Source organism: Acomys russatus, chromosome 6 (assembly GCF_903995435.1).
Source record: "Acomys russatus chromosome 6, mAcoRus1.1, whole genome shotgun sequence".
NCBI lineage: Eukaryota > Metazoa > Chordata > Mammalia > Rodentia > Muridae > Acomys > Acomys russatus.
In genome coordinates this window covers 6,158,883-6,180,399 of record NC_067142.1, presented here as the reverse complement: position 1 = coordinate 6,180,399, position 21,517 = coordinate 6,158,883, and the positions used below count along the sequence as shown (strand labels likewise).

General features: G+C 38.5%; 1 protein-coding gene across 1 annotated transcript in view; it reads right to left on the bottom strand.

Moving 5' to 3' along the window:
- Nucleotides 1-21,517, bottom strand: part of Pign (phosphatidylinositol glycan anchor biosynthesis class N) — a 96,200-nt gene that overhangs the window by 28,375 nt on the left and 46,308 nt on the right. Inside the window, exons 15-21 of the mRNA XM_051147225.1 lie at nt 20,806-20,905; nt 20,616-20,708; nt 19,117-19,208; nt 16,397-16,505; nt 11,983-12,091; nt 9,331-9,433; nt 1,299-1,401 (exon numbers count right to left, since the gene is read on the bottom strand). Of these exons, the coding sequence (XP_051003182.1) occupies nt 1,299-1,401; nt 9,331-9,433; nt 11,983-12,091; nt 16,397-16,505; nt 19,117-19,208; nt 20,616-20,708; nt 20,806-20,905 (709 nt within the window). The remainder of the gene's footprint in view (nt 1-1,298; nt 1,402-9,330; nt 9,434-11,982; nt 12,092-16,396; nt 16,506-19,116; nt 19,209-20,615; nt 20,709-20,805; nt 20,906-21,517) is intronic.

Here is a 21,517-nt window from a genome sequence, read left to right as displayed (position 1 = left end):
TCCACTAAGAGGTAAAAATATGTCATGGACTTGTGGTGTTCTCATGTGTCATTACAGTAAGAGTTGGTCTTTTTCCTACCCTATATAAATGTTCCACATTTGAATCGTTATTCAGAGACCTCACTTACCAGTGTTCTGGTCTTCTTAAATCAGTCATATAATATTAAAAGGATGGCACAAAGTAAACATTTATCTCTATCTTTGTGTTGGTAATCCCATTTGCAGGTAAATTATTATTTTCCTTATAAAACCAAAATATTTCCATCTTTGAGAAAAGGGAAAGTCACTTGATTAAATAACACGAAGACAGTCTTGCTTAGGTCCCCAAGCCCAGAAAAGAAGATAAAAGAGAGTTGAGAGAAGAACTCTCTCTGCTGCCATTACGCTATAGACATATCAGCAAACACTGGCATGTTTTGGTATTTTTCTAAAAACAAAACCCAAAACCCTTGCTTTTAACTAAAAGTAAAGTTTTAAAGTGATACCACTAAGAATAATCCCTGACACTTTCACCTGATCTGATCAACACTGGTCTTCGCACATATTCCACAGTTCTGCTGCTTCTGTACTGAAGTGACTCTAGACCAGCAGTGCCTCTTGGAAGGCAGCTGCAGCTAGTAAAGTTGTGCACAAAAGCATTCATCTTTCACCTGACCTCAGGAAAAGTGAGTGTTTCTCAGAATTACCTTAGTTCCAAAACAAACGAGAGACATCCATTAACTTCCTAACACACCATGGTGGTGACATCCTTAAAAAGTGGTTGGCTTTACCCTGTTCTAAGCATAGCATAGTGTGTAAACTATGGATGCTATAGGATGTCCAGAGAAACAATGGGTATTTAAACATCCCCTTGGGATCAAATAAACTGTCAAAAGGGAAAACTGCAGGTGAAAACAGGTGTAGGCACAACTTTGTAGCACATGTGCCAGAGCATATATGTGCAAGTCTTGGCTCTGTCCTTTTATCACATGACTTCAGATCCTCAGGTGTGTTAGCAAGTGCCAAGCACTTTTATCCCTGAGATGTGTTGCTTACTCTATATTGATACTTTGTATCTAATTCTCAATAATTTTCTAGGAAAAGCCCAATACATACATGTCTTGTAAAACTGTACAATATCAAATTTTCCTTTGTCAATTATTTACCTTAATTATTAGAGCCAGTAAAATTTGTTAAGCTTTTAAAATGATAGAACTCTAAGCAGAAAGAATTTTTGATGAAATAACATTGTAACACCCTTGTAGCATGGAGAATATTTTATCATTCCCAAATCAAAGCAGCAGTGGTTGGACAGTTACCTTCTGTTTACAGGAAACAGTCGGCTGCTGCAGGGTCTCTTGTTCCATGTGTATCCAGACAAACATCAAACAGGACAACACTAATGGAAAGAGAGCTTCATACCTAAGAGAAGGGAGTGGGAGCACACAGATGAAAACATTAACAAGGAAACTTGAAAGTTAAAAATAGAAATTGTTCTTAAAATAATTTTGATGGGGGACTGGAGAGATGGCTCGGCAGTTTAATTGTTGCTCTTATGCAGGACACAGGTTTGGTTTCCTGCACCTACATGCTGGCTTCACTAATCTATAATGCCGGTTCCAAAGGATCTGTTACCCTCTGCTGAAATACAAATCCCTGATGAGAAAATAAAGGACGAATAAATGCATGAAAATATGTCTGGCCATGTCAATACCTGAACTGGAAACCAAACAAAAATGAGATATTTACTTAGCACATTTGTCAGCATAAAACACAGTGTTGACAAGAGTACGCTGATATAAAGACTCTCACGCTCTGTATATAGCAGCACACTACTACAGAAGGCCATCTAATGCTGTACATCAACAATATAAAAATATGCATAAACCACATCTAAGAAAGTCAATTCTAAGAAAATAAGACAAGGGCACCACGAGTCTCATTGTAAAGATGTTTACAGTAGGAGCACAAATGAAGGCCTGGGCTGCATCCTAAGTACTGCACAAACTAGGAAAGGGAGCAGCACATGTTTACAATCCCAGCAACCAGGAAGTAGTGGTAGAAAAATCCAGAAAGTTCAAAGTCATCCTTCGCTACACTACATAGTAAGTTTGAGGCTAACCTGGGCTACCTAACACTGTCTCAAAAAACAAACAAATATTATAATTTTTATAAGCCTAGAAGAACAGCAAAGTAAATCAAAGTGCATTCGTATCACAAAATATTAGACATCTGCTAAAAGAGTAAAAGAAGTCTATGATCCACATGAGAAAATACCTCTAAAAAAGGAAAAAAAGAAACTACTATATGTACAGTGGTTAATTACATGTTAAATTACATGTTTAAAAGACAAAGTTAAAATTAGAAAGAAATGTTAAAAGTAACTTTTATTCAGCTGAGGTAATTGTCATCTTGTAGGCTTACTGCCTCTACCTGCTAACCTAGATCTACTCCTGGAAGTTTCTAGCCTCAGTACAATCTAATCTAGGCCTAGAATGTTTTCAGCCCCTGAGACTTACTGCTGAATGAGCTCACCCTTTCTAGCTCTTTCTGAACTCTTGCTGGCTGGTTCAACTCAGCGTTCTGGCTCAAAAAGCCTCTCCAAGCTGACTACTTCAATCTGTTTCCTCTGGGTTTCTCATTGATTGCTCTGCTTGGCCTCAAACTTACTCAAACTTCTGGCTCATTCTCATTCTCTGGCTCATTCCGTGGTCTAGCTTGTTCTCCCTTTAACCTGTCTCTGTACAACTGTCTCAGTAAAACTGCCTCTGAGTTCCACGAACTGAACTGCCAAACTCAAATCCACTGCACTGCCTCTCAACTCACTGCCTCAACAACTGAACTGATTGAACAGCACTAACTGGAACTCAGAGCTCTGCCTGCCTCTGTCTCCTGAGTGCTGGGATTAAAGGGTGCATGACCACACCTGGACTAAGCTTTCCTTTACCTGAAACTTGCTCTATACCAGTCTGGCCTTGAACTCAGAGAACTGCTTGTGTCTATCTCCTGGGATTAAAGGCGTGTCTGTGAGCACACATACCTATAAGGTCTTTGGTTGTGATCTCTAGCCAGAGCAGCCATGCTCTGAAATGAATTTCAGGTTCATGAGATGAATTTCATGCTCATGAGATGAATTTCATCTATGAAGAAATATACCAGAGCTGCAATAGTAAAGTTAGTTACTTCTTCCTTTCTTCCTCCTTATCAGAATGTGGTGAAACTACAATGACTTAAAACACTGAGGAAAAAACTAGTATGTCTGACCCTAGTAATTCTTTAAGGTTTAGTCCAACTACCACATGAGGTTGGCCTGCACCGTGGCCATTCTTTAAAGGTTAGTCCAGTGACCATGAGGTTGGATGCCATCAACCTAGGTCCACTGCCCAAGTGTCGGTTCAGTTCTATTCAGTTCCTAATTCATAAAATCAACTTTCCAGTTTTTACTGCAACACTGCAAAACACAATTCTTATTTTATAGCCATGAACAGCTCCACTGCAGGCCTGTATTACAGTAATAATTCTCTCGGTTTGACTACTTAGTGCTCAGGCTGCTGAAAATGTGAAAGAAAAACTTGATTAATCAGATAAAAAAAAAGGTGCATACTCTAGGAAAAGGCAGATGATGACATTTAAAAGATTTGCCTATTTTTATTTTCTATGAACATGTGTGTGTTGCAGGATAGTTGATCCCATTGTGATCCCTGGGGTTGTGCACTGTAAAACTCTGTCACTGATCCCACTGTGATAGCTGTTTCTTGTGGCTGAGCCCTAATACGTCTTTAATCCAAGAACTTTGTTTATTGTACACAGGTGGTTCAGACAGCCTTACATGCATATTTTAATAAAATTAACCCTAAGTCAAGAGGCAGGAGCAAGAATTGAGCTGAGAGTGATTAAAGAGTAGGAGGGACTCTGAGTTGAGGGGTATTCAAGACAGCCTGTAGAAGGGGTCTTTGGCATTTTTTTTTTTTAGCTCTTGGGTGTCTGGGATTTTAGCTGGAGGCTTTTTAGTTCTCAGCTTTTTGCTCTGTAGCTCTTGAGCTCCTTGGCCTTTGGCTTTTAGGGCTTTGCACTAACAAGTCTTTGGTCTTGTTTGTTTGCCTTTTCTTCCTGGGCAGTCTGCTGAACTAGTGAGCCTTTTGGGGTTTTTCTACAAGGATATGAGCTGAGTAGGAAATTCAGCTGGGTGCTTTCTCGGCCACTCTGAGCTAGCAGGTTTTTCCCCACAGCACCTGGCTCCTGAGTCTTTATTGGTAAAACAAAACGATCAGGGATTTTCAATTAAAGCAACATGTGTGCACTGCATGGATGTCTGGTGTGGAACGAGGCCAGAGGGTACTGAGTCCCCTGGAACTGCAATTACAGAAGGTTGATGGTGCCATATGGGTTCTGGGGGCTGAACCTGGGTCCTCTGAAAAAGGGCTGTAACTGCAGCCCCATGCACTGTGACTTTTACAAACAGTTTCAGTTGTATGCAAAAGTCATCCTTTCTAATAACACACAACCATAAATCTCTCAGAACTTCAAACAGAGCTACAGCCCTTTGCTAAAACACACACAAGATCAGGTGAAAACAGCCTTCTAAGAGATTTTATCTCTTATGACAGTATGTCATATACACGCTGCAAGTCTAAATAAACTTAGAAATAACAACAAAGTGTCATTGTGGACTTAAAGAGAACGTAATGTAACACTGCACTTTTAAGTTGCAGTCAGTTGGTCTGGCCTTGTGCAGAATGGAATGGGCTGAAAAGGCATTCAGATCTACATTATATTTTGTTGAGCAAAGGGATAGTGTAAACAAAAATTTCAAAGAGAAATATTTAACAACTTAACAGAAACTATTTTCAAGAATTATAGTAGCTTTCATTTGCATAACATTCATTCAGGGCTAACTACTAATAAATCTTTTCTACTCAATAAATCAAGTATGCATTGTTAGAATTTAAGATTACTTACTTTATTTCTGTAAAACAATAAAACTGTACTTACTTTAAAAATCTCTTATGTCTGAATATTCACCAAATTATTCAAAGAAACTTCTATTTTGTCCAAAACAGTGAAGAGCCACAAAGTTTGTAAAACCAGTAAGAAACCAAGAAATTATATTAACCTGAATGACTAGTCCACACTTTTTCTTTTCTTTTCTTATTACTCTTTTTAAAAAATTTATTCAGATTACAACTCAATTGTTCTCCCATCACTTGTATCCTCCCATTCCTCTCCCCCAGGTCTATGACCGAGGTGGACCTTCTCCCCCACTATTTGGTCATAGGCTATCACGTCTCATCTTGGTAGCCTGCTTATTCTTTCTTTGAGTGCCACCAAGCTTCCCCACCAAGGAGAGGTCACCAAATATGGGGCACCTGAGTTCATGTCAGAGTTAGTCCCCGCTCTCCACATAACTGTGGTGAATGTCCTGTCCATTGGGTAGATCAGAGCAGGGGTTCGATGTTTACTATTGTATTGTTCTTAGTGCAATAGTTTGAGCAGACCCCCCTGTGCCCTGATCCACGCATTATGATGTTCTTCTTGTAGGTTTCTAAGACCCTGTGGATCCTTCTATTTCCCCATCTCCTCTATTCTAGAGTCCCAGTAGGATGTCCTCATATCTCTCACATTTAGCATAGGAGACAACTTCCTGAACAGAACACCAAAAGTCCAGGTCGTAATGTCAACAATTAATAAATGGAACCTCGTGAGGCTGTGAAGCTTCTGTAAGGCAGAAGATGCTGTCAACAGAACAAAGCGACAGCCCACAGCCTGGGAAAAGATCTTCACAACCCTACATCTGACTAAGGTCTAATATCTAAAATTTATAAAGAATTCAAGAAATTAAACACCACCAAACCAAGTAACCCAATTAAGAAAAGGGGCTCAGAACTAAACAGAGAATTCTCAACAGAGGGATATCGAATGGCTGAGAAACACTTAAAGAAATGTTCAACGTCTTTAGTCATCAGAGAAATGCAAATCAAAACGACTTTGAGATTCCATCTTACACCCATCAGAATGGCTAAGATCAAAAATTCAAGTGACACCACATACTGGCGAGGATGTGGAGAAAGAGGAACACTCCTTCATTGCTGGTAGGAATGCAAACTGGTACAACCACTTTGGAAATCTATCTGGCGCTTTCTCATAAAACTGGGAATAGGGCTTCCTCAAGACCCAGCTATTCCATTCTTTGGAATATACCCAGAAAATGTTCCACCACACAAGGACATATGCTCAACCATGTTCATAGCAGCCTTATTCATAATAGCCAGAACCTGGAAACAGCCTAAATGTCCCTCAGTTGAAGAATGGATAAAGAAACTGTGGTACATTTACACTATGGAATACTACTCAGCTATAAAAAACAAGAAAATCTCGAAATTTGTGGACAAATGGAGGGAACTAGAAACAATCATACTGAGTGACCTAACCTAGAAGCAGAAAGACTCACATGATATATACTCACTTATAATTGGGCACTAGCCCAAAAGGCATGTCCCATGAAAGTCTCCACTTACTATTCCACACTTTTTGAAGACCTCTTTTCAAAGCTAAATATACATTCTGACATTTGGTGTTTTAAAACAAAATCCCAATATTCTATTTTACCAATAACAACTCAGGAGCCAGACAGTGGGATGAAAACCTACTAGCTTTCTTAAAATAAGCCAGATGCCATTATGATAATCTGTTTAAGGGTCTCTCAAGACCATTAAACTGATGATTGAAAGACTGATTATAGTACTTGTCTCCAAATTAAGTCACAGGATAAACTCACTATATTAGGAGTTTTTCTTTTACTTACAACAAATTTAAACTATCCTTTCTTCCTTATGCCCCTATATTTCTAATCCAAGCTATTTCTAAGATTTATATTTTATTCTTTATTATTAATTGAATTTTTGTAGTGCCAAGAATTAAAGCAGGCACCTGTGCATATAGAGAAGACTCTATGTTGGCTGTGTGATCATTTGTCTTTATTGTCCACTTGATAGAACCTAGAGTCAGCTGTGAGATGGGCCTGTGAGCATACCAATGAGGAATTAGCTTGCTCATGTCAATGGGCAGTACCATTCTCCATAAGGAGACTCTGAGCTGCACAAAATGCAGAAGTAAATAAGCACTAGCATGCAGTCCTGGTGCTCCACTGGTGATTATGGATGCATGTGACCTTTTCCTTAAATTGCTTTTGTGAGATTACTTTATCACAACAACAAGAAAAGAATCTAAGATACCAAGCCTTTGGTTTTTAAAGACAGGTTCCTTCTATATAGTACTGGCTGGTCTCAAACTCACAATTCCTGCCTCAGTCTCCTTAGTGCTGAGAATTACAGACATGGTCCACCATTTTTAAATTCTCTTATGCATTTCTTTGAATCTGAAAAGGGCCAAAACATTATTAACTGTTTAAAGTTTCCATAATATCCATGTCAGATGTTCATAGCTGTGTCCCACAATATGCCCGTCATAGATAACGGACAAAGCAAGCTGTGCAGGACCCTTGGTGAGAGAGGGGTTTAGTGCCCACCCACTTTGTGTACCTGGACACCACAAGGTACACTTCAGTCTAGGTCACTGGGGATGTTAAGGTCCACTGGAAAAAGCTTTTCAGAATGTTTAATACTTAGCTAAAGCAGCTAGACTCCTAAAGAGTGATTTACGCCTTAGACCCTAGATAGCCTTACAAGATCATTTAAACTGAGGATAACCTATTGATAGCACCATGGTGAATTCTGGGCTGAGTCTAATTTGGATCAAGATCCCATGTTTTAGACAAAATTTGAGCTATTAATGGTGTTTACTCAATTTGTCTGTTCTGTTTATCATTTGTCCTAAAGTAAACACCTGTTATCCTTATAGGTTTTAAGGAAGAAATAAATAAAAATTCAAATGACAAACTGGGCTTGGTGACATGCTTAGAATGTCAGCATTAAGGAGTCCATAGCACGAGAAATTAGAGTTTAAAGCCAACTGGGACTCCACGTGAGTTCAGTTTGCTACTGGTGCTGGGGGCAAGAATTCTTTCCTTTAAAGTCAACATGGAAACTATAAAACTGCCTTCACTTAATTTTAAAGTAATGTTTTAGGGTTCCTGGCAAATCAACCCAGCAGACTGTTTACTTTAATCTGTGTGGTAAGAAAGTCTCAATTCTGGCTTTAATCAAAGCACTCATGCAGAGCCGGGCAGATCTCTATGAGTTCTATGCAAGCCTGATCTAAACAGCGTGGTGCTGTTCTAAAAGTAAATAGGTAAATAAATAAAATTTTTTTAAAAATCAACGTTTAAAGGAGATTACTTTTTACATGCATGTTTTCATGCCAGTATGTACTCATGCATGCAAGTTCCCTCAGAGGCCAGGAGAGGGTACTGATCAATTCAAGATGGAGACATAGACCCCACCCCGCCCCATGTTGATACTGGGAACCAAAGTTTTGTTCTCTGCCAAATCATCAAGCAATCGTAACTGATGAGCCACCAATCCAGCCTTAGAGAATTTCAACTTTAAGCAAAAATAAATTAAGTTTTTAAGAAATACTCTCAAGTTCCTTTTAACTGCAATACATTTAAGAATAAGAATAAAAACAGAAGATACTAAAGGAATAATGAACAATGGAAGTATTGAAGACGTTTGTGGTTTTCCTTTGGTGGTGCTGAGAAGTGAACTAACACATGCCTAACACACGCTATTGCTGTACTTTAAAATTCATTTTTAAAGTATTTTTTTTTTTGTCAAGGAGCAAGGCCATAAGCAAGCTTCATTTCGCAAAGTGCAAAGTACTGCTCGTTTTGAGTGGCCTATTGCAGTGGGCTCTAGTTGTTTTCTTCAGAAGCCATACTGTATCTCCATGCTGGACCCTGGATCTTACCTGCCCTTTCATATTTTAGAGTAGCAGCTCTCAACCTTCCTAATGCTGCAGCCCTTCAGTACAGCTCCTCATGTTGTGGGGAAGGCCAAACATAACATTATTTTTGTTGCTACTTCATAACTCTAATTTCACCCCCCAATGGTGTTGCAAACCACAGTTGAGAACCATTGTTTCAAACTAATCTAAGAGGTTTTTATTTTTACTTTTTAAAATAATTTATTCAGATTAAATCTGGAATGTTCTTTCTTCACTTGTATCTTCCCATTCCCCCTCCATCTCTCTTTTGCCCGAGTCCCCTCCTCTATTTTAAGAAAAGTTTGTACATATATTTTGTAACAATAATTACAGAAGTTGCCATGAACTTAAGAGTGAGATGGGACATGGGAGGAGCAGGAAGAAGAGAAAAAGGCATAGGAATAATGTAAATACAGTGCCTATATAGAATTCTCGAAACAAAAAATACAAATTAAATAGAAAAATGTATACCCTGTACTTAGAAGCAAGTAGGTTGACATCAAGGAAAGAAGTATGCTGGATAGTCGCTCGGAGAGAGTTGTGGAACTCAGGAGGGGCACAACCAAGGAAGAGGCTGCAAGAAAACAGACCAGTCCTATATCAGTTCTGCAGCCCCAAGCAACCCACACCCATGTATTTCCGTAAGAAAAACAAAACATTACATTCTTAACTTAAATTACACTTTATTTTAATTATATTGTGGGTTAAATAACTCAAATTTTCTCAAGTTTATTCAATCTAGAGCACTATAATAATGTTAATTGCCAAATGAATAATATATTATTTTCTAATGAAATAAAATGTATTTTATTAATTTAAGGTTAAGCAAAGTGTCCTTTTTAAAATTTTTTTTCAAGACAGGGTTTCTCTGTATAACTTCCCTGGCTATTCTTGGTAAACTATAGATCGTAATCAGGTAGAACAGGAAAAAAACTTGCTACTATAGGTTTTGTCCTGCTTAAACCATATTAATATGACATAAAAAACTATTGCTTTGAACTTTCAGTGAACTCATGAAATAAACTATAGCTGAAGAATGTTTACTTGGAGATGAGTCTTAATGGAAAGACATGTAAACAGTAATCATGCTGTAACTCCTCAAACCTTGTTAACCTTAAACCTTATTAACCTATGACATGAAAACTGTTGCTTTGAACTTTCAATGAACTTGAGGAATGAAGAGGTAGATAAAGAAGGTTTAGTTAGGTACAAGTTTTAATAGAAAAACATGTAATCAATAATCCTGCTGTAAGTCCCTTGTGTGTTATGAAATTATGTTTTTGTGATAATTGCTTTTATGGTTATAAGGTATAAAAAGGATAGGGGAAAAAATGAAGTGTTGGTTGTGGCTGTTGGAGTTGGAACAACATCCACCATGCACGAAATATGCATCTTTTTGATTGTATGTATGTATGTACATGTGTGTGTGAATTTGTTGCCACATGTTGGAGCCTGCCTTTGCTTCATCTAACAAGTGTTATGTGTATGATTCATTCCCTTTTCTCTTTCTTTCTCTCTGGCTTCTGCCAGGAGCTATCAGCTCTGACCCCTAAAGAGTTAAAGTTCAGAGTTTCTCTCCCTTGACAAAGAGTTCTGGGGAGATACCAGGAGCTATCAGCTTTTGGCTTTTTTCACCAACTCTGCTACTCCCACTTCAGTTTAACCCTGTGTATCAAAGCTACACAGGAATAACAAGAATGTATCAAAGGAATAACAAGGTATTAAAGCGAAAGTAAGAGTCTATTCTATGTCACATAAGCATATTAATATGCTGTCAATTGGGCACTATGAAAGTAAGCAAAATATGCCCATTGTAGACAACACATTATGGTGCATCAGGGTTGGGAGGACATCTTTTGAGACCCTGAAAACTTTCTATGAGCTATTTCATGCTTCATATTACTTGGTAACAATCTTAACGCCTATACCTAGCTGTTCCAATACTAAGAAAGTAAGTTCTTATTTAAAGTATTCCCATGGAAATATTTATGTAGATTGATTTAGATTCTAAATATTTTCTCCACCATTCCAAAATGAAAATGTGACCAACAAAGACATGAATAAGCTATTCTAGATATCCAACTTGGTGGGAGGTGTTAAGATAGCATGCATGAGTATTCTACTACAACATATAACAGGACTAGGACAAGAGGCTAACTTAACAAACAATGCCTTTTTTTCCCCTTTCTTTTTTCAGACAGGGCCTCACTAGGTATCCCTAGCTATCCAAGAACTCCCTATATAGAATAGGCTAACCTTGAACTTAAGAGATATACCAGCTTCCACCTCCCCAGTGCTGGTATCAGAGGTGTGTGCAACCACTCTTGGCCAAGGGAACTGTTTTTGTTTTTGTTTTGCTTTTGCTTTGTTGAAAAGGTATGCAGACTGGGCTTGTATGGAACTCATGGAGAGCCTCTTGCCTTTACAAAGGAACTTGAAATATTGTGAGCAAAAGTACAAATAACTCCATCCCTATCATATTCTTAGGATTTCATTCCTTCCCAATCTGTGCACTTACTTTTGAGGCAGTTGTGAACAACCATGTGTGTGCTGGGAACTCAAACTGGGTCCTCTGCAAAAGCAGTAAGCAAGCCACTTCACCAGCACCACATCTCACATTCTTAAATGAGGGTATCAAACAGAGGGACATGATGGGAAACACCCTTGTAGCTTCATAGAATATGCATCATGCTGAGAAATAGCTACTCAATGTTGGTTTTGGAAAGGTAAGCATAAAATTTAATCATTTACTAATCTGTGTAAGACTTGAAAACATAAAGACTGACAGGAAAATTAAATATATGTGTTACATACAGAATGAATATTCATAAAAACCTTTTCTCCTCTGGAATTACTCAATGTAGTTTTATTAGATGTTCATAAGTATACAGTCCTATTATCAAGTCATAAATATTCTATCAAGTAATTTTTATTAATCCATGTGTTTTCACAAGACTTGTACTTTTCTTTGTCACATTCCAGGAAGGAATAGAATAAATGGCTACCGTTTTCCTTCATCAAAACTACTTCTTTCGGTACAATGACAAAGGCATAAAGGTATCATTTTCTTAAGACAAGTGACTAAAGGTCAAGTTTTCTAATTTGGTGTGAGTGGCCACTTACCTAATGTTGCCCAGCTCACAATTTGATTCATAAGAGGCAGCCCTTCTTTCTTTAACAGACTGTGGTGGGTGCTGTACACAACATACATAGAGAGCATTGTACTCAGCATCTGAAAACACAGAACCAAGCAGATTAGCAAAGGGAAGACAAGGAATGGTGACTCACTAGAAAAAAGATGCTTAAACAAAGCTGAGAAAAACTGGAGCATAGCTGAAATACTGGAATTGGAACTGGCTACCTTCTTGTCCTGCAGAGCTACAATACTGCCATGCTAAGCCAGAGACTTGGCTGAGGATGACACGAGGCATGCATACTGTCAAGAGTACTATGGCATACCTCACCAGAGCTTCTATTTAGAAGTATTTATTACAAATGTTGAAAGGTTTCTTAAACTATACACATGGAAGGGAGTGTGTAGTTCATTGCCTTTCTTACCTCTGTTACTCTGCACAGTACTACCCATATATTTATTTATTTATCTATTTATTCAATTCATTTTTGTGGTCTGGATATTTACCAGGCCCTGGAGACTCAAAACAGTATAAATGTTTATTGTAAGTTACTGTATGGGAGGAGGCAGCTTGAAGAATGATTCATAAAAACTGCTTTACTACAACAGTTGCCCCCATTCAGGTATGCAGTGTTTTCCTCTGTGCTGACACGCTAGACTTGAACACTTTCAACACATTCCGTAAGCATGACAACCAAAATATTATCCAGCTGTATAGAAAAATGACTACTGATGCCTGAACTAGTGGATTAGTTGCCATTTTAAAGACATATGCTAAAGTATGACTACAACAAAACGAGCTGTCAGAGTCTGATCAATGGTCTCATCATCAAATCCCAGGGATTAATTTATTTTGTCTTTTTGGGGCAACTAATTAAGACACAAAATTTTCTGTAAATAAAGCTATAATACAGTGGGGCGTGGTGGCACACACCTTTAATCTCAGCACTCAGGGAGGCAGAGGCAGGGGGATCTTTTTGAATTTAAGGTCATCCTGGTCTACAAAGTAAGTCTAGGACAGTCAAGGTTACACAGAAACCCTGTCTTGAAAAACCAAACAGCTATGATGCAATCCTAGAATCTTTTCTATTCTACAACATACTCTCAATTTAGAGATGCCAAATGAGAAAAAAAACTATGCCTTGGGATCAATAAAATATGTCAGGCGCATAGGAATTAATGCAAATTGCTAAAGATAACGTAATAAAGAACGTTGTACTCGAGTTACAAAATTCTCAGCTGTTTCTAATAAATGACAAAAGAATTTAAACATGATACACATCACTCCTCCAGAGCAAGAGTCAGGAACACATGTTCCTGTCAAAGCTCTCATTACTGTAGGTGGATTCTGTCAAAACTACCCGAGTTTTAGAGGAAAGCCAGTGTGCTATTTACAATGAAGCATATGTTCCAAAGCTCGATAGGATGTTTTCAATGGATTTCTTCTCGTCTTTTGATTCACTGTTGCTCTCCAAGAACGAACATAACTCAGTATATCTTATAAGCATGGCATATTTTTAGCTCACACTACTATGAAAATATGTTATGATGCTTTGTTCTGAGAGCACTTTTTAAAAAGACTCATATGGGCTTGGTAGAGCTCCAAATATGGTTATTCATCCATTAAAAGAAAAAAAGGAGAGCTGGTGTTGAAAAGTAAAAAAATAACCCATGTTGACAGGAGTATAAACTAATGCAAACACTTTGGATATTAGTCTGGAGGTGTCTCAAAACCTAGAAATAAAACTGACATATGACCTGGCTGTATCTCTCCTGGGCATACACCCAAAGGATCACATACCCTACTACAGCGACACTTACATACCCATGTTCACTGCTCCTCTGTTCAGAACAGCTAGGAAACAGAATTAGCCTGTATGACTATTAACCAGATAAATGGGTACAAAAATTGTAACACAAACTATTACTCAGCTTGACTGGCCATGGCTACTGCAAACATGAACTCCCAATGCTATGATTACGTGCACAAGAGCAAGCCAGCCAATATTCTGGCACAGATGGGGTAGGTACTCTCCAGGAACCACCCTCAAGTGAGGAGATATTGGAAGCTGATAGCTGTGGGAGAGGGAGACTCATTATTTTTTTGAGGATGTTACCACTGGTTGGTTTCCTATGCTCTAACGGATGGCCTCACACCCATGCATACATGGGCGCCACTCTATGGATTTAGTGGTACAAATACACCATGAAATATTATTCTATAAAGTAAAATGAATTTATAAAATCCATAGGTAAATAGATAGAATTCAAATACTGCATGTTCTCTCCTATATGTAGATGATAGATTTGATTCTTTCAATATATATGTTTAAATTAAGGTACCAATAGATGACAGGAAACCAGTAAGGTGCCATGGGAGGGTACTCACACTGTTGGTCAGTGTGATTCCAAAGACCCTTCTCAATAACACTGTAGGTTATTACTATTGGTCTTGGTTACCCTCCAGAGCCTGGTGGTATGATTTTTGCTCAAGACACCACATAAGTAAGTGAGAAGAGATAGAGAAATTAACATGGTCCAAACTTGAAAGCTCCATGCCAACTGGCTAGCTTTCACAATGCTGGAAGGTACTATGCATGTTACTAGAGAAGAGAAATAATCAAAAGTCTTACCCAGCTGCGAACCTTCCAGCTTACAGCAATGATGGGACTGGCAGGATAGAACCACTGGTGCAACGGCAGCACAAATATTATAGGAGTAACCAGCCACTTTTTGCTTGGACTTGACCTCCTCGACAAAATAGAACTTATTTCTGGTACAGTAAACTGGGTGAAAAACCTGTGGCTGGCTAGGTCGTAGGCCCTAGATTAGGACCTAGCATTATTATTCTTCTACATGAATATAGAAGCTAATTGTCCCCTAAGTTGTTATCTTTATACCCATAGAGTAGAACACCTGCCAACTCCCATCATAGAAAGTACTTTTTACAGTAGATGGTGATTAATACAGAGACCTGCAACTGGTCAACATGTAGAGAAAAAGGGATCACTGTGAAGAGGGGATGGAATGACTGTAAGAGCCAGAGGTGGCAAATGTCAGACATGACAGCACCACTGCCCACATGGACTCACAAAAGTTGTGAGTGCATGCATACATTCACCTGTAGATTATGGAGCCAAAATCCCAGCACAGATTGGTGTGAGGAACACTAAAGCCCCACCCTTATCAGAGAAGTTACTGGTAACTGATGGCTTCAAGGACCGATAGCCAGTTTTCTTCAGGGATATGGTCACATACAGGTAGCACCAAGTAGGCTCAGTGGTTTTAAAAAGCAAGCACTAGTGTTGCGGGAGAAGGTAGAAATTGGAGGGGAGGAATGAGGGAGTGGATTTGACCAAAGCACGAAAGTATAAAACATTCAAACAATTAAAAAAAGAAAAAAACATAAAGTTGAAGGGGAAACACACTCATGGGGGCATGAGTGGCTGAGAGAGGAAATGTGGGGTTGATATAATAATATTTTATTGTTTGTATGTTTGAAATTCTCAAGAATAAGGAAAATTATAATAAAAAACAAGTAATTAAAATTTTAAATCTTAAAATAAAGAGAAAACCTATTGTTAAAAACATAAAAATTAAAGAGGACTATTATCCTATTGGAAAGGTGATTTCTAAGCTAGGCAATGGTGGCTTACACCTTTAATCCAAAGACTCAGGAGGCAGAGGCAGGTGGATCTTTGAGTTTGAGGGCAGTCTGATCTATGCAGCAAGTTCCAGGAAAGTCAGAACTTAAAAAGAAACCCTGCCTTGAACCCACCCCCCAACCCCCAAAAACAGAAAGAAAAAAAAAGAGTAAAAATGTTTTCTATTCTAATCTATAAAAAGATACCATTTTATAAAACACAATATTGTGAAATTTCTAGCTTTTGTAATCCCAATAAATATTTGCTACACTAACATTAAAAAACAAACTAGAGTTAAATTACTGAAAATTGCACATCCTGTAAACAAAATATCTGGGCACCAACTAATTTTAAAACACCAAGAGAAATGCTCTTTTTGCTAGAGCACAGCCAGCCACAATGCAAGCCTATCTCCCAGGCTATCACCTGCTGTCCCAGGCTCCCTCCCAGGCTGCTGCCACTTCAAAGCAGCTTAGTCTATGTGGTGCCTACATGAAATCTCAGTCCAGAGGAACTCCCAGCTCGTGTGGAGGCTAAAGTTCTAAAGTCTCCTTAACTACTGCTTTTTGGGCATCACTGGTTACCCCTTCCTAACCTTTTTGTTATTTTATACACATTTTTGTGTGCTACCTTGAACAGAAAACTTACCTCTCAGTTGACAGTCTTGAGTGACAGGAGCACAGTAATGTACAGAGTATAACACGAAGATACACTTTACTATATGGTTAGGATGACACACAACTGAAAATTTGTAACTGACCTGTGCCACAAGTATCAACAGCTCCTCCTTTACCAAAGTAATTTTTCTTTTTAGGAGACTTGTTAGAAGAGCCAGTGACAGCAGAAGGTCTAGCAAGCCAGCACCCAATCTGTTTCAAAATAGAATTTATGTTCAAACTTTTCTGAAGTATATAAAAGACAGCATATGCAAAGATGAGACAGTTCACTCAAATGCAGACCCTCAAGCATTTTGTTTAACCAACATGAAATAGGCTGGAGAAGAATGATGAGAAATAGCAGGGCAAGCACATGGCAGGGCTAGTTGTAATTGTATTCCACAATTTCTTTCCATATATTTATCTATTTCTCTAATTCATTCTTTTTTATTCACCAACTGGCATGAACTGGGCAAGTATACAGAGGAGAATATAAAGATAGCTAAATAAATGACTGTCAGCATCTGCCACATAGATTCTGACTGAGAAAATGTACTCATACAAAGGAGGACAAAGGCCTCCATCAGGCCAAACAGCCCCTTCCTGCCACTGACCTTGGTGTCTCCTGAGCTGGTCTGGCTACAAGGTAGGGTAGTGGTCTCAACGTACAAGTTATCTTGTATATGGTGGGATAGCTGGTTTCATTTTCTAGACTGTCAGGACAGCTACTAAGTCACAGGTAACTAATACTCAAGAATTTTAGCTTTATTGCTTTCTTCACAAAAATCTTAGTAATATTAGTGAAAGTTTAAGATACAAGCTAGAACTCAAACTAAGAGAACTAAGAAAAAATGACTTTGTTAGAGAAATAAGAAAGCACAAATGCATGATTAGTTACAAGCCAACAACATGGTTGACGTTTGTTTGTTTTTATTTTTCAAGTAATCTCTGGAAATCATAAGAAAAAACATTAACACTTGAACAATGTATTATAATAAAACTCATCAAAATAGCTATGTGAATAAAAAATTTTCGCCTTTTCTCTTTCTTTCAAAAAATAAATTGCACTTTTAATTCACTGGCAACTGCTTTGCTCTGGCACACAGGGCTCACAGGAATCCCCTGTATACCTATCTTCTCTCTTTTCTTATTCTATCCTTAAATTTTTTAAATATCTGTTTCTATAATCTAGAAGGTGAAACTGCTCTGGGAGATCAAATGGCGACAGAAATTTCTCCATGAACTAAGAATAAAATAAGCTGCAAATAATCACAGGAAACCAACATGAATTTAACATTAATAGCAATTTAAATTAAGATTGGAGAGAAACACCATAATTTTCAAAAACACAAATGTGACTTTTCACACTCTATCAGGCTTATTGGCTTTCTGGATCAGTCTTTAATGGAAAATGGAAGTGGCAACTTTTTATGGAGATCATTTATGCAATTTATTTTCCTTTCAGCATAGCTTCTCCCTAACTATGTCAATACTGCTTGAGCAGGACAAATGAACCCTGTCCTAAGGGTTTTACAGAGATACCAGATGGACCCACAGGACAATCTGTGACAACACATAATTAAAATGTTTGAATTTAAGTTTCTCACATGCTATGTAAACTTCATGAAAATTCCAAAACTTTGACTCAGTTAATACTGTAATATGAAAGTAAAGCTTATACTAAAAATCAATACAATTATTGAGTTCTGATTATAAACTACATTTCTAAGACAATTGATGATCCAGTTTGTTGTTGCTGTTGTTGTAAGAACAGGAAAACCAACAAGCAAAGAAATGTAAAGAATTGTTGAAATTAACGAACACTTAAAAATATTCAGTTAATCTGCCTACTGTCAAAAATTATATAGTCATCTTTTAAAGAATAGGTTAAAACGCCCAGAGCACTCAGAAGTAAGCAGCAATGCTGACTGTGTGATTAGAAGGAGGAGGAGAAGAAAGGAATGGGTGGTATACATGCCTATAATTCCAGTACTCAGAAGGCTTGGGACTATATTCAAGAATAAAAAACAAAACAAAAATGTTTTTACACAATTTCAATTGTTTAGCATAAAAAAATTGCCTAGCAAGTACAAGGTCCTGGGGTTGATTCCTAGTTCTGCATACAAAGCAAAACAAGACAACACAATACTTTCAAAATAGGTTTTTTTCTCATGGAAAAAATTTAATTAAAATAAGACAAACTTTTGTTTTCAATGGCATTTGGTTAATGATACACTCAAAGGCAACATCTGAACAACAGAACAATTTCATATGTAACTAAAATTTTTACAGATTCTATAATACTCACAATTTTTTTAAAAATCTAGACTTGGAGTTGGGGTAAGTTTTAAGTTATTGCTTGGTACAATTTTATTGCCTGTGAAGGTCTGGTAGCACCTCCAGGGAGACCATGACTCTCAGGTGATATGCTGAGATTGTAACTAGTAATTTAACACTAGTATTTCTAGTTTATTCAGGTAATGTTAAGCTCAGAACCAAAATAGTTTAAAGTGTCATGGTGCTGGAGCTGGAAAGGTGGCTCAGCAGTCAAGAACCCTTACTGCTCTACCAAAGGATCCCATTTCAGTTTTCAGTACCCACATCAGGTGGCTCTCAGAGACCTATAACCCAGATCCAAGGGATCTCAGATCTTCCTACAGCTTCCATGGATACCCACATATATATGGCACGCACGCACACACACACACACACACACACACACACACACACACACACACACACACGGGGAGGGGAATTGTTTTTAAATGTCATAGTGTTAATACACAACAAATTCTATAGAACTGGAAGACAATATTGCACATACACTAGAGAAAGGTCTGGCTTCCTACCCACAACAGGCATCAGCGGGAACACCGCCAGAAGCAAAGAGAAGAAAGCCCAACTCAGGCAGGTGATCTATAATCAAGAAAGAAAACTTATTTAGACAAACATGGTTTAGAAAGCTGCTTTTGGTACCCCACACACCACATGACTGACACTAAAGCAAAAGCTGTCTGGTGTTTATTTGGACAGTAATAGTATGTTAGTTACTTTTGTAATGATAAATGTATGATAGGAAGCAAATTAAAGAAGGAACAGTTTGTTTTTCCTTCCTAGTTCCACACATGGTTCTGTCCATCATGGCAGGGGAAGTCATGACAGCCAGCAAGAACCGGAGGTAGTTGGCACAGTGCAAATACTCAGGAAGCAGAGAAATGAACGTTGTGCTTTAACTTTGTGTTCTCTGCCTTTTCGGTTTTGTTTAATAATCCAGTAGTTCAGATGGGACTTTTCATCTTGTTTAACTTGATTAGAGAGCCCCTCAGACATTCTCAGAGGCTTGTTTCTACAGTGCTTCTTTTTAATTTTATTATTATTTATTCACATTACATCCCGACTATCATGCCCTTGCTCCTGTCCTCCAGTTCTCACCCTCCCTCCCTCTTCTGCCCCATTTCTTCACCCCAGGCCCCCAATGAGGGGGCCTCCTCCCCCACCGTTTGGTCACAGTCTATCAGGTCCTATCAGGGTAGCCAGCATCCCTTCCTCCGAGTGCTGGCCCCAAGGCCACACTGGCAAGGGGCAGCGATCAAACCGCAGGCATCAGAGTTCATGTCAGAGGCAGTTCCCACTCTCTGCCCTTCCCGCACACATGGAGCACGAGCTGTCCATCTTGTTCTTGGCTGGTGCGTCAGCTTGTGCAGGCCCCCTGGGTCCAGACTCACTGGCCCTGGTGGTCTCCCCCCACCCCCTTCCATACATCTCTACAGTGATTCTTAATCTCATCAAGATCACAGTCAAGATCCACCATCACAAATACGGCTGGTTACCTTAAATCACATTTACTATCTATTTTGCATGTGTTTATTGTTTGAAGTTTTTAAGCATGTGCTTTGGTCAAAATCCCTCCCAACTTCATGTGCTTTTTACAAACGCAGTGATCTACTTGCTGTGTGGATGGCGCACAAGGAGGTTACTCCTCAGACTGGAGCTGGGATGTGGACCCCTCAGCCATTCTGCTGATCTTAGCAGTGCCCAAATGTCTCCCTCCTTAGATACTGAAGCTCCATGAGAGCTCCAAACAAGCCAGCTCTGCCTTACAGCCTCTTGACATCTCTGGCTCATTCTGACATATACAGTCTCCTTGTATACTTTTTTCCCTAGGTGGATATATATGAATGATGCCAGGCCTATTTTTCAAAGAACCTGGCTCTTGATATGAGGGTGCATTCCACTTTGTTAAAAATTAAACAATTCTTTGAGCCAAAAACATATCAACCCAAAGTAATTACTAGTCTGTCCTGCCAACATGAGTACTTATACCTTTGCTCGGGTCCACAGCTGAGTGAGAAATGGCCAACTTGCAAACACAACCAGTCCAGCTGTCAGCATGTAGCGGTAGAAGAAACTAAGCACCTGGTGATACATTGCAAAGAAAATGAAGCGTAAGGTCACCTAAGAGCAGTACCTAAAACCGCAGGACCCCGGAGCTGTAACCTGACCAAGCACTTACCAGTACTTCAACACCCAAGATAAAGACAAACAAGTAGGCAACAAAACGGCTCCGAGGAAAAGTCAACAGGGATGCAACCAGGTCTTGAATAACTAGGTATCTGTTTGAGGAGATGATTTACAAAACGATTACTTAAAATTTGCATAGCATGCTCCTAGAATTAGCAACATAATGTTAAAAAAATATATATGTATATATATATATATATAAAGCTAAAAATCCTAGAAGTTTCCATTCATAAAGTATTTGAAGATGAATTGTAGCAATTGGTTTTAACGGCTTTGCTTACTTTTGTTTGTGGAAAGTCTGTGAGTATTTTAGGAAGAATGATGACAAGCATATGCTTAGTTTTTATAAACGTAAGTAACAAGTGATTTTTGTATGATCTTAGTTTAAACAAAGGTACATGTATTACAGATAAATCAGAAATAAATAAAATGAACACAAATGTATGTAAACTGAAACTCTCTGAGTTACACCCTTAGCCTTAGAAAAGTCTTAACTGTACTTATTTATTGACGTATTTATTTACAGTACTGAGGACTGAAGCCACTGCTCTACATATACCAGACATAGCCTCTGACACTAAGCTAAAACCCCAGTCTTTTCATTTAAACTTTATTTAGTCGTTCAGGCTGGCCTCAAAATGCCGGTTTTTGTGCCTTAGCCTCCTGAGGAGATGGGACTACAGACATGCACCACTACTTCCAGC